General features: G+C 41.9%; 1 protein-coding gene across 1 annotated transcript in view; it reads right to left on the bottom strand.

Moving 5' to 3' along the window:
• Positions 1 to 14,817, bottom strand: part of LOC136882400 (WD repeat-containing protein 91) — a 105,979-nt gene that overhangs the window by 21,990 nt on the left and 69,172 nt on the right. Inside the window, exons 10-11 of the mRNA XM_067155028.2 lie at positions 12,527 to 12,644; positions 10,857 to 11,078 (exon numbers count right to left, since the gene is read on the bottom strand). Of these exons, the coding sequence (XP_067011129.2) occupies positions 10,857 to 11,078; positions 12,527 to 12,644 (340 nt within the window). The remainder of the gene's footprint in view (positions 1 to 10,856; positions 11,079 to 12,526; positions 12,645 to 14,817) is intronic.

Below are 14,817 nucleotides of genomic sequence, written 5' to 3'. Positions count from 1 at the left end.
TCAAGAATTTCATTTCGGCTGCCTGTATTCGACTCTCATCCTTCTTTGTCATTGTCCAGGTTTCTGCTCCGTAAGTTGTTATGGGTACGTAATACATCTTGTACATAGTATCCTTTGCTTCCATTGGCACATCTTTGTCCCATAACATATTTCTTACACTATGATAGAAACAACTTCCAGCTTGAATCCTTTTACTAATCTCAGCATCCAGTCGAGCATTCTCCATTAATTCACTCCCCAGGTATTTAAACGTTTCCACTACTTCCAGGGACTTGTCTGCAAGTCTAATCTGACCTTTCCCTTCTTTCTCCCCTCTAGTCATAACAAGAGTTTTACTCTTTTCTACACTTATTTTCAATCCACATTCTTCAATCTTCCCATTCACCACATTCAACTGGTCTTGAACCTTCCTGTCGTCTTCTCCCCAAATCACAATATCATCTGCAAATAACATCATGTTCATTTCTCTTCCTCCATATGCTGCTTTTGCCATTCTCATGATGTCATCCATTACTATTGTAAACAGGATTGGTGATAGAACACTTCCCTGTCTCAGCCCACTAGTTATTTTGAACCAACTTGTCCTGCCAACTTGTGTTTGCACGCAACTACAACATTCCTTATACAATGCCATGATCATTTTTATTAATCCCTGTCCAATTCCTTTTTGCACCAGACTGTCCCAAACTTTCGTCCTAGGGACACTGTCATATGCCTTTTCAATATCAATGAATGTCATCACCATATCATTCCCGTACTCCCAATGCTTTTCCATTAGTTGTCTCATAATGAAAATGGGCTCTATTGTTGACCTTCCACTTCTGAAACCGAACTGATTTTCCTGTATCTGCTTCTCAACCCTCAACCTTATTCTACTTTCCAGTATCCTTTCCATTATCTTAGCAACATGGGATATTAGAGTAATTCCCCTGTAGTTCTTCAAAACTTTCTTAACACCTTTCTTGAAAATTGGGATGATTATTCCTTTTTGCCAATCCTCAGGGACCTCCTTATTCTCCCAGACATTCCTGAGAATCCGATATGTCCACTGCAGGCCTACAGCTCCAGCTGCCTTTATCATCTCCACTGAAATTTCATCTATTCCAGCAGTTTTTCCATTTTTCATCTTTCTTACTGCCATTTCAATTTCATTCATTGTAATTTCTTTATCCATTTCTTCGTCAACTAATTGCCTTTCCTGGTCGTCCATTGAATGACTGTCATCCGTTCTTATGTTCAGCAGCTTCTGAAAATACTCTCTCCATCTATTTCTTATTTCTTCTGGCTTTGTTAAAATTATGCCACCTTCATCCTTCACAAATCTGGTGTTTACTTGATCTTTCTTTTTGTTTCTTAAGATACCATACAGTAATTTCTTGCTGCCCTGCGTGTCATCTCTCAATGTCTGTGTGAATAAGGCCCAGCTTTTCCTCTTTTCTTCCTCCACTACTTTCTTGGCCAAATTCTTTGCCTCCACATATTTTCTTCTACTTTCTTCAGTCTTAGATGTTTTCCATGCTTTCCATGCCATTTTCTTTTCCTTCACTTTAATCTTTACCGTATCATTCCACCAGTGTGTTTCTTTGTCTTTCACATTTCCTGATGTTCTACCACACACCTTTTCTGCACATCCAACCAGTGCTTCCTTAAATCTTTTCCATTCCTCTTCAACATTCCCCACCTCTGTCCTGGGTACCAAGGGTATTATTTCCCTTTGAAATTCTTCTTGTACGCTTTTCTCCTTCAACTTCCATACTTTAATTCTTTTCTCTCTTCTTAATTGGGGTTTTTCAATCTTTCCAACTTTCAATTTTCCTATCACAACTCTATGATCTCCACCAAAGGCTTCTTCAGGCATGGCTGTTACATCTACAAGGTTCTTCCGGTGTTCTTTCTCTATGATTATATAATCAATCATGGTCTTTGTCCGTCTGTCTCCCCAGCCATACCTTGTAATCTTCTGACTGTTCTTCTTCCTAAACCAGGTGTTTCCAACAATCATTTGATTCCTCATGCAAAAATCCACCAACAACTCACCTTCTGGCTTTACATTTCCATATCCAAAGGGCCCTACAACATCTTCCTTTCCTTGTCTTTCCATTCCAACTTGTGCATTTAGATCTCCCATCAATAGCACTTCCTTATCTTCTATCTGTCTCTCCACTTCCTCTAAGAAGTCCTCTAGATGTTCATCTATGCAACCAGTTTGTGGGGCATACAAATGAAATAGATCTTTCACGCCATTTTCAAACTGGAGTCACATCATCATCATCATCCTATCGCTGACGTACTTTGTATATTCCAGATATTCTTGGATTTCTCTTCTAAGTATGATGGCCACTCCATTTTTTGCTTCAGGTCCTCCGCTGTAATACAGCCTGTATCCTTCTCTCAGAGGGATCTCCCCTGTACCCCTCTTCTTGGTCTCGCACAGTCCAAGTATGGCTATATCTTTTTCTATCATGAAGTCAACCAGTTCTTCTGTCTTTCCCGTCAGTGTCAGTATATTAACTGTTGCAATTTTGATGTAGTTTGGTGCTAGTTGCCCATTTTTCACAGTTCCCCCAGCACCTGAAGAGCTGCGCGTCGCTTTTAGCAGGGGACGCGCTAACCTTTTCCGAGGCACCATATTTGCTTTGTCCATATAGGCTATTGTTACGATGGGCTCGCCACACCCAAAGGCATTTTATACCTACTGCCAGGTTCAAAATTAGGCCGCCCCTAACATGGAGACAGGCGCCTTTCGTAGCCGCTCCTCTGGAGTACAGACGCTACGGGTATGCCCCTTCCGCCATCCCCGCCGTACCGAAGTCCACCTTCTCCGCCGTAGATGCCGTTGAGGTCTTCACTCGTAACCCTGAGCTGGGACCCATACCAGATGTTACACACCGGGTCAGTGTGCTCTGGGACTCACATAGGCAGGGGCGAGTGTGAAAAACCTGGTGTGCAGGAAGGAAGTACCAAGAGGTGATGTATAAGATGTACTACTGCATATTACTGATGTATGCAGCTAAGATCTGGACACTGACAAAAAGACAAGAGAACCAGTCAGTGAAATTACATTTTTTAGAAGTATGGTAGGAATGACAAAGAAAGGAAAGATTAAGAGTAAGAAGTGAGGATGGAAGGAGTGAAATCTTTATTTAAAATCACTAATAATGCCTTAGTAGACCTTCCCGCCCCTTCCAATATTTCCGCTTGATGGACTCCTGGCTCCCTCCTCGGCCTTTGTTTAATAATCAGATCAAAAATTGGATGTATGGCTTTTCAGGCGTTTGCTCTATTACCAGCATTTCGTCTTAGGTCTGACACTAGACTCGTCAGAGTGGGATGTGTCAGACCCTACCCACTGATGCTGGGGTGTATGCAGGTGAACTTATCAGAAGCCTCTTATGTGGCACAGTCTGATAACTGCATACGGGAGATAAAACTCCACAATGGAATTAATGCCCGCCTAGCAATTCCACTGTGCCACATAAAAGGCTTCTGATAAGTTCACCTGCATACACCCCAGCATCAGTGGGTAGGGTCTGACACATCCCACTCTGACGAGTCTAGTGTCAGACCTAAGACGAAATGCTGGTAATAGAGCAAACGCCTGAAAAGCCATACATCCAATTTTTGATCTGATTTTTGATATGCTCTATTGGTGGAAAAATATCTAATTCCCTTCATGGGAATTTAGTATTACCACTTTGTTTAATAATCCAAATTGCCACTGGCCTTTTCCTAGCCATACACTATACCACAAATGTAGATCTAGCTTTTTCTAGTATAGCTCACATCTGCCATGATGTCAACTATGGTTGACTCTTACGTACTTTACATGCCAACAGCGCATCTTTTTTTTTTAATCTGCCTTTACCTTCATGTAGATTGAGGAATATATTATGGTTCATTTAATTATATACACACTTGATCCACAGGTGTTGTAATTTTATTCCTAGTAATAGGAACAGCTTTTATAGGATATGTTCTCCCTTGAGGTCAAATATCGTTCTGAGGGGCAACAGTAATTACAAAATGTCCTATCAGCCATTCCCTATTTAGGTACTGATTTAGTGCAATGAGTTTGAGGTGGATTCGCTGTTGATAATGCTACTCTTACTCGATTCTTTACTTTCCATTTCGTTCTACCATTTATTGTAGCCATAATAGTTATAATTTACCTCTTGTTTCTTCACCAAACAGGATCAAATAACCCTTTATGTCTTAACAGAAATTCAGATAAAATCCCATTCCACCCTTATTTCTCCTTCAAGGATATTTTTGGTTTTATCATTATAGTAGCTATTCTACTATTATTAACTCTTCTCGAACCTTATATATTAGGAGATCCTTATAATTTTACAACAGAATGGAGAGGGATAAATTTAGATGATTTGCACATGGGAGACCCAGACTAAGGTGGTTGAAAACGGTTAAGAACAGTATACAGTAATTAGAAGAAACTTGCATTGGAACACAGTTAAGGAGGAACAACGGTGGTTCGAGAGGAGACAATAGAAAGGGGCCATAAACTTCCTGTCCTGGCAGGAGCTGGGTGAAGGAATTGGATGATGATACTCAGATGACGAAATATCCATTGTTGCTGCTGACATTGAGATTACTTTGTTTTCATAATATTTGATGATTTTAGTACGTAACTAGTCAAATTGACAGGAGAAATGAGCCAGGAATGTTCAAGGCCATGTTTGGTTTGCCTGGTTCAGGTCTTTCTGTTTGACTCCTATGGGTGACCTGCACGTCTGGATATGGGATGATGATAATGAGATACATAGAGGGTGAAACCCAGTGTTGGTACACAGCCTACTCCTGTCGAATAACACAAAGGTGTCTGCTCAAAGCATCACGTCTCCATCCGACAAACAAATCACCGAGAGTGTCACATGCCCTCACTCCACATGAGCAGTGCAGAGAGGTTTGAAATTTAATCTAGGCTGTTAGCACGCAATCTAGTGATTAAAAATCGTATACCACCATCTCTCTTACCCTGACAGTCAACATTCTGATGGTGAAATTTTTTTGATCAACGGGACTCGAACCGGCTAACCACGGTGTCTGACCGTATAGATTTCAATGCCTTAATGATCATGGCTACCACGCGGGCTAATCGATTGCAATTCGGGAACGACTGGACGGTGCACCATATCACTACACGTACAGTTCTCCAGCAGTGTGCTAGATGTGAAGAAATGGAGGGACATGATCTGACAACAGGTTCCAGTGTCGTTCGTCAGTGACGGACGCTGTCACATGTATGAGGGGTCCCATTTCATCCCATTTGTCCAGGCAATCTTTCTCTATGCTTTCAGAGTTCAATGGTGGTTTTCCTGATCCAGTGTCATTCTTTGTGCCTTGTGAGGTGTATGAGCAGTGGTACCGAAAGGGTACAGTGGCTTCTGTACCCCACTGTGAGGAGGTGGCCCTGGATGGTATCGCTGTTCACTCTTCCTTGTTATCCAGCATTGAATACGAGTAATCTGTTACACTTTGACCCGTCTATCAGCTCTTAACTTCCGAGTCAGTTGACAGTAACCCCTGTCAACAATACATTTTACTCCATGTCAGCTGACCCCTGACAATGGTGGTTTTGCCAATCTACGTACTCGTGGTACACTCTGGACACTGTGACTCATGGAAGGCCCACTGTCTGCACAACTTCATAGACGGAATAGCCCAAACATTTTGCCACAGACAATCTGGCCGCGATCAAACGTGCCGAGATCTCATGTCTTACCCATCCTATACCCACCAGTTACTAACACAGCCAGTACGAGATTTAACGACTTTGCAGTGACGTACCACATAGAACTGAAACCTGTGTCTGAAAAGTTTGGTGAATGGTCTCATAAAATGAAGACACTGTAAGTTACACACAAAACTCCTTTACTGGCCTTCAAAGTAATCTCCTTTAGCTACAACACACTTTTGTCATCAACTGTAAAGCTGCTGGAAGCTGGCAGCAAACACTTCTTTTGGTAATTCCGGAAAACCCTTGTCACACATTATTGGAACAATGGTCCTTACACTGTCCTTGCTTATACCCACTTCATCTGCTATCATTCGTAAGGACAGTCGCCGATCATTTGCAAACATCTGTCGCACTCATTCGATGTTGTCTGGAGATGTGCTTGTGGTTGGTCGACCCGAATGCACCTCGCCCTCAACACCTTCCTTTCCATCTCGAAAGTGTTTAAACCAGTCAAAGATGCACTTTTTACTCACTGCTTGAGCGTGGTAAACTTGCACTAACATTGCGTGTGTTTTCGTTGCCATTTTGCCTAGGTGGAAGCAAAACTTCATGTTAATGCATTGCTCCATTTTGCACTCCATTGTGCAATGATATGAGTCCTCACACTGACTCCGTGCGATGTGTTGCAGCATTCAACTCTGTTTAACTGTATTGAGTGGACTGATAGGGGGTACTTGGTGTCATGTCTCGCAATGCGTATGCGCGAGCGCATTGTCCGAACTATCACGGTGTACAAACTAGGTGACCATTCACCAAACTTTTCAGACACAGGTTGTATTACATTCGCCAGACCAACCACAACGACAGCTATCTCTAATTTGACTGTTCATCAGTGTATGCATAGTAGAGTCATTTAGTTAAGTGTTGCTATAATACACCACAGCGGATAGGTTGCACCATGGGATGGTGCCATAACAGTTTTTCTCCAACCGCAGCAAAAGGCAGTAGGATGCTAAGAGTGTAAGCAGAACTGTTGTGAAGGGTAGTTGCGGAATTCTAGAATGTCACAGTTTTAGCAAAGAGCAAACATCAAATTCTGCCAAAAATTAGGCAAATCTGCTACCAAAATGTTTCAGATGAAGAAGCCGAGATCATTCCTTTTTGCCACAATGGAAAAAAAAAAGTTTGCGACAAAACAAACAAAAGGCATTGAGAATTGAGAATTCTGCACATGCAGTTCATCTCACAAGGACTAACTGTAAACAAAAAGAGCTACTAGGAGATCCTTCACCATCTAAAATATTAAATTTTTCATAAACATTCCAAGGTTTCCTGGCTGCTGGTACACTACAGCGCCGGGGTCACCCTTTTGTTGCATCCTCCATGCTAACCTGACCTTGCATCATGTGATTTCTTTCCCTTGCTCCACGTGAAAGCAAAGCTACGTAGTATAGATTCCATTCTGCCAAGGAGATCATCACTGCATTTTCCTGCCAATAACTTTCAGTGGTGTGAGTATCTATTAGCTTGACCATAATGGCCACCAATGGTCCATATTGACTTAATTACTGTCATTAATTATGTCAAGGTGCGCCTGGTCAATACTAAACCATCAAATACATAAAATGTATACAAGTAAGTTTACATGTTTTGAGAATTAAAATTCTCTTGTTCAGGTTACAAATTAAAATTACACGCATGTAAAAGACCTTATTTAAAACTACTTTATGTCCTAACAAAATACTTATCATCGCCGAAAGATGGCGGTGCGACATAAAGCAAAATAGCAACAACAACAACAAAATACTGGATAAAAACAACAATAAAATAACAACATTAAAAGTTCAAACATTAATATTATCCATGTTATGTCTGAAGTCCCATAAAAACTTGGTATGTGGTACTAAAATTTAGATGATTTGGGGCTGTGTAAATGTATGCTGTGTTGTGTGGCTAACTACACTCTAGGTGCCAGTCCACGAACGTATTGACTACGGTAGTACATATTAAGGGACACTGAGACTGAAATTTCCAAATTCTATATAAAATGAGGTACAGCTTTGAAATTTTATATGCTTATGAATAGTCATAACGTAAACTACTGTGGGAAATTTGAGCATTGCAAGTTGATTAGTTCTTGAAATATTAATTATTTTGTACATTTTCATGCGCAAATTATTCAAGATTTATAAAGGTCTGCCGCATTAAACCAATCCTATTGCTATTTGCTTTGCGTCGCACCGATAGAGGTAGGTCTTATGGCGACGATGGGATAGGAAAGGCTTAGGAATGGGATGGAAGCGACCATGGCCTTAATTAAAGTACAGCCCCAGCATTTGCCTGGTGTGAAAATGGGAAACCATGGAAAACCATCTTCAGGGCTGCCGACAGTGGGGTTCGAACCTATTATCTCCCATTACTGGATACTGGCCGCACTTAAGCAACTGCAGCTATCAAGCTCGGTGATTAAACCAATCAAGATAGTGTAACTTTTAGGGAATATTCTATTGCACTAGTACAATTGGAAGAATCCTACGGATTCGTTTTTAAATTGCATTAATGAGTACGAAGAAATAATTTTTTTTCATATCCAAGTTTTATTCTACAAAAAAATCTTCAATTTTTTTAGTTTGATTTTTTTTTTTTTTTTTTTTTCAGCCGGACCAAAAGTGCAATCCAAAAATCGATCTGCAGATTTATAGTCATTGCAATGAAGATAATATATGCAAATTTTGAAAGCAATGTCATAAGATTTGTGATGGGTGTAACATTTTGAATGCCTGAAAAAGTGAAACAGAAAAAAAGCAATTTTTTAAAATAATAGACAATGCTCATAACCTGTATTGCTAGCTGATTTCCACCGAGCAGCTGATAATCTCAAAGAAATTTCTTGTTTTCTCCTACTTTTGGATTTTGGCTTACGCCACTGAGAACTTATTGTATGCATTTTACCACAGAACAGCACCAAACAATAGTAGAAAATATTCGCACACCTCAACACAATCAAACTCGAAAACAACTTGTTTGTAAACAAACAAGATTTGCACATGGTATGTACGGAAATAGTCATAAATAATGTTGAAACTAATAAATATTTCTATAATAAGTAATCACTGTCTTTGAAAACAGATATAAAAATATACTCAATGTACACTGACTGACAGCGACAATGCAACACCAAGGAGGAGTGGTTCGAAAGGGATGAAAGTTGGGGAAAAAACAGAGACGGCACGGATGAATAATTGATGTTTATTTCAAACCGATATGCAGGTTACACAATACGCACGGCATCGACTCAGTAGGATGTAGGACCACCGCGAGCGGCGATGCACGCAGAAACACGTCGAGGTACAGAGTCAATAAGAGTGTGGATGGTGTCCTGAGGGATGGTTCTCCATTCTCTGTCAACCATTTGCCACAGTTGGTCGTCCGTACGAGGCTGGGGCAGAGTTTGCAAACAGCGTCCAATGAGATCCCACACATGTTCGATTGGTGAGAGATCCGGAGAGTACGCTGGCCACGGAAGCATCTGTACACCTCGTAGAGCCTGTTGGGAGATGCGAGCAGTGTGTGGGCGGGCATTATCCTGCTGAAACAGAGCATTGGGCAGCCCCTGAAGGTACGGGAGTGCCACCGGCCGCAGCACATGCTGCACGTAGCGGTGGGCATTTAACGTGCCTTGAATACACATTAGAGGTGACGTGGAATCATACGCAATAGCGCCCCAAAACATGATGCCATGTTGTCTAGCGGTAGGGCGCTCCACAGTTACTGCCGGATTTGACCTTTCTCCACGCCGACGCCACACTGGTCTGCGGTGACTATCACTGACAGAACAGAAGTGTGACTCATCGGAGAACACGACGTTCCGCCATTCCCTCATCCAAGTCGCTCTAGCCCGGCACCATGCCAGGCGTGCACGTCTATGCTGTGGAGTCAATGGTAGTCTTCTGAGCGGACGCCGGGAGTGCAGGCCTCCTTCAACCAATCGATGGGAAATTGTTCTGGTCGATATTGGAACAGCCAGGGTGTCTTGCACATGCTGAAGAATGGCGGTTGACGTGGCGTGCGGGGCTGCCACCGCTTGGCGGCGGATGCGCCGATCCTCGCGTGCTGACGTCACTCGGGCTGCGCCTGGACCCCTCGCACGCGCCACATGTCCCTGCGCCAACCATCTTCGCCACAGGCGCTGCACCGTGGACACATCCCTATGGGTATCGGCTGCGATTTGACGAAGCGACCAACCTGCCCTTCTCAGCCCGATCACCATACCCCTCGTAAAGTCGTCTGTCTGCTGGAAATGCCTCCGTTGACGGCGGCCTGGCATTCTTAACTATACACGTGTCCTGTGGCACACGACAACATGTTCTACAATGACTGTCGGCTGAGAAATCACGGTACGAAGTGGGCCATTCGCCAACGCCGTGTCCCATTTATCGTTTGCTACGTGCGCAGCACAGCGGCGCATTTCACATCATGAGCATACCTCAGTGACGTCAGTCTACCCTGCAATTGGCATAAAGTTCTGACCACTCCTTCTTGGTGTTGCATTTGCTCTGTCAGTCAGTGTATTATGCAAGGCCACAACACAACCTATAATTTCCATTCAGTTTTTTCAAACTTTTGTATTTCTTATATAGTTTACGTAGTAAAAGTGCCTACTTCCTCTACTAGAAGGCAGCACAATGCAGACGGACAGATGTAGGAGGCTTTTTGAATTATTCCTATGAAATGACAGAGAAATCTGCTGAATACACCACTAATGTGCGCTGATCATGAGTCGAACGAAAGTGGGCGTTTAAAGGACTGCACGCCAGGCATTTAAAAGCTACGCTAGAGCTTTAAAAATGGTGGAATTCGGATAAAAACACTGCTATCTGATCCGCAGGGGTTAGGGGTGTATTAATATGGAAAAAATCGAAAATCAATATTTTTCATATATTTTGCCAAAAGTTCAGTCCCAGTATCCCTTAAGGAGAGAAGAACAGATGGTTGAAGAATGGAATACAGAATGAACAATTTAATACAATCACTGCTGAGAGTTCTTCAAAAATTAAATTACTCCAAATATTCAAACATAACATTACCTCTCATAAGAGCTACCCATTCACCTTGTACAATGCATCACATATGGAATCAAATACAAATAATTCATACATACTTTCCCATCTCGTGCCAGAGTGTAACACGATGTGAACCCGGAGGACAGCTGAATGGCTTCTACTGATCCTTGATGGGAGGACCACACATCGATACAATCTCCACGTCTCAAATCGTATATCCTCACTGTACCGTCACTGCAGCCAGCGAACAGCATTTGGCCATTGTGGTTGAAAGTACAGCAGTTGGCAACCAAACTTGGAGAATCAAAGGGCAGCGAGCGCTGAAATGCAGACAAAAACAATCGTTAGTAATGTTAAAAAATAAATGAACAGTAAAAAGCAAACAAAACGAATCAACACACACATCACATTGACATCGCTATCCCGAACGACCACAATATGAAACAGAAATACACAGAGAAGATCAATAAATATACTCCTCTGGCTATAGACGTAGCAAGGATCTGGAAACAAGACAGTGACAACTCTTCCTTTTCTCCTTTCTCCCAATGGTCTCACACCAAAATCATTTCCAGAAAACTTTTAATGTACTACAGCTCCCCATCTACACCCAGAACGTGGCACAAAAGACAGCAATTTTGAAGACCTGCAACATCGTCAGAAGATTCCTGAATGCTCAATAAAGATCATACAAAGTGCGGCAACCTCTATTGCAAAGACAATAATGAAGACATCTATGGTAAATTTAACGTAAATTATTATTAAGTTCTATTTCTTATATGTATCGAAATACGAGCTATATTACCAACTATAAAGTTGTGAAATACAGATTAATAATACAGAGAAACTTCTCCAGATGACCACCCCTTACCCTTTAAGGCAAGGGCCCCCTTCCCTTTCCACTTTCACCCAGCATAGAACAAGACTCTCTTAAGAACAATGTATTTTCACCCTCTTTAAGACGATCACCCCTTTCCTCAACTACTGGCTATAAATTCTGGTCACAAATCAACAATATACGCTCTTTCCAAAACCAAAACCTACGGTTCAACAGCCCTGAAGGGCCATGGCCTACCAAGCAACCACTGCTAAGCCCGAAGGCCTGCAGATTATGATGTGTCGGGGGACAGCATAACAAATCATCATGGCCGTTAATCTCTGTTCGCTATACAGGGGCCGCCATCTCATTGTTAGATAGCTCCTCAATTATAATCATGTAGGCTGAGTGAACCTCAAACCAGCCCTCAGATCAAGGTAAAAATCCCTGACCTGACCGGGAATTGACTCCGGGGCTCCAGGTAAGAGGCAGGCATGCTACCCCTACACCACAGGCCCAGCTATACACTCTTTCAGACAACCAAAAAACTGTGGAAAAAATATTAACAGTGAGATATTGTACAATCGTTCAAAAAACTGGATGCTGATGGCTTTATAGGCACTAAAAACATTTAAAATAGGCACGCAAATAGGCTCCATGGAGTAAAATAGGCAGCCACACAGGCATGAAAAATTATTATCGAATAGTACACTCGATGACCATAGACAGAATTTATAACTTAACAAATTTTCAATAATTTCAGGTAACAATTGTGTTCTAATGTCATGAAAATTATTTCTGTAATGTGAGAAGGATCTCTCAATTTCACATGAAGTGATGAGACAGAAGCTCAATGAAGCTAGTTCATCTGGTTTTAGGTCTACTGTTTTGGATCAAAGACTGGATGCATCTGATGTCTCATATGGCCATTTGTAAGACCAGCAAACCTACCTCCAGTTTGCGAGTTTTAATATCGTACAGCAGCAGTTTGCCAGGTCCACTCCCCTGAGAACCAACGGTTGAGCAAACGAAGCTCGATTCCATAGGGTGGCAGCAAACATCCACGACCCTGCAAGATGTCAACACACAGCACTGATTAAGAAGGCAATCTATTCAGCAGATAATTCAATCCTCGAAGTGATCACAAATCATTCCAAAACAACTGCACCGAGCTAATCAGTAAAGACGGAGAAAACAATCTATGACGATGATGATCTGTTGCAGACTATGTGTCCCCACATGTTTGCCCAAAGTTCTTGCATGAAGTACAAAGAGATATAAAAAGAAGTAATCATGAATTCTTCATTTCTTTGACATTATTTTACAGTATTATAACCCATCATCATCATCATCATCATCATCATCATCATCATCATCATCATCATCATCATTTTCCAGCTCCAGTTTCCAGGGTTGTGGTGTAGAAGTGCTCGCCACTTCTTCCTGTCAATGTACAGTTTCTGTTCCTCTATGTCCTCCCACTTAACATTCCTTTTTTTTCTTTACAATTGGCTTTACATCGCACCGACACAGATAGGTCTTATGGCGATGTTGGGTAGGAGTGGGTCCAACTGATTTCCCGCCTGCACCCTCACCCTACACAGGTCCAATTTAACATTAGGCAAGTATGCGAAGGAAATAATCACATAAGCAAAAAGCTGAATTTTTACATTTAAAATATGAATTGCAAATTTATTCATTATCAGTCAAGTTAACCACCCTATCAGCAATATTTTTTCAAAGTATGGTACTTACAGAAACATTTGTTCGGGTGTAGCCCTGGGTTCACTGAACAGGCCTCACAAAAAAAAAGGACGACTCCTTTCTGCCACCTTTCACTTTCCTGTCGGGACACACGGCACAGTCCTGGGTTATTTTTTCCTCACGAGCATCTATGATGTCTAGCTTCCCATTCAGTCGAAATTCGTCAAAGCTGCTCTGTCAGCTCCGTTTATGGGCATTTTTGTTCCAATAAGCCCCATGAAAACTTGGTCCCTGAAAGTCTTGCGATTCACCTTGGGCTTATATTCTGCATTTTGTTGCAAATTATATAGGTGAAAACTGTTCACCATAGCTACCTCCACCACCCAGAAGTACAATATCCTCCACTACTTTAGGCTTTTCACTACAAAACTGTAAGATGAGCAGTAGTGAACATCACGATCGACCCCTCCCACCCCTTACATTACCGCTTTCTCCACTATCTTCCACCTCAATTTCCTCTTCCTCCTCACTCGAAACATCATTCTCAGATTCAAGAATACTAATGTCGCTATCAGAATCCATCAACAAATCATCGTCAATATCGCCACTGTCACATAACCATTCGTAAATATCGTCAGGCTCCATCCCGCGGCTGGTGGACGCCATGTTGATAACGAAAGTAAACACAGCAGTGGCACTGAGGAACTATCTCCAAAGAAAATATAATTCAGCTTTAAGAAATTAACAGCTGATGGTAGTAGGTAACAGAGAAATGCCAAGGTTGTATACTGCATAAAGCTCTGCGCTATTTCTGCTCCAGCATATGAAATATATAACCTTAAAGTTGTGTCGGACTAGGCAGGACCGGAACTGAAAAGTAATGATGTCGGACTGAGTCCGACATTGGACTCCAAAGGGTTAATTTAGGTACAGCCCCAGCATTTGCCAGTGTGAAAATGAGAAACCAGGGAAAACCATATTCAGGGCTGCCAACAGTAGGGTTCGACACCACTATCTCCCAAATGCAAGCTCACAGCTGCATGCCCCTATCCTTGACATTCCTCACATGGCTCAGTTATGATCTCCACCCTCTATAAGGTGCAACTAATGTGGTCATATTGTTCATGCCAGGATTGTTCTCCTTAGCCATCGAAGGCATCTGCATCCCTGAATTCAAATACTGGAAGAATCGCAGAAGATATGTGAATACTAGGATATACTACAAGCTAACTTTCTTATAAGCTAAGGAAGAACTACCCTTCTGTAAAACATATCCTAATTGCTCAAAATTGTACAGAAATATTATCAAATACAGCATATCACAGTATAGGAAAATCCACAGCCTGTTTCCAGTCATTCGACTGGATCAGGAATGAAATGAATGAAGCCCCCATCTAGCGGTGAGTATAGGAACTGTGCCGGCTGCTGAAGTCTGTCACACTCCTCTGGGGCAAAGATAATGACTGACCAATGAAATGAAATTATATTTGAGAAAGTTGTTGGAATGAAAGACAGGGAAAACTGGAGTACCAAGAGAA

Source organism: Anabrus simplex, chromosome 10 (genome assembly GCF_040414725.1).
Source record: "Anabrus simplex isolate iqAnaSimp1 chromosome 10, ASM4041472v1, whole genome shotgun sequence".
NCBI lineage: Eukaryota > Metazoa > Arthropoda > Insecta > Orthoptera > Tettigoniidae > Anabrus > Anabrus simplex.
This window is presented reverse-complemented; position numbering and strand designations above follow the sequence as displayed.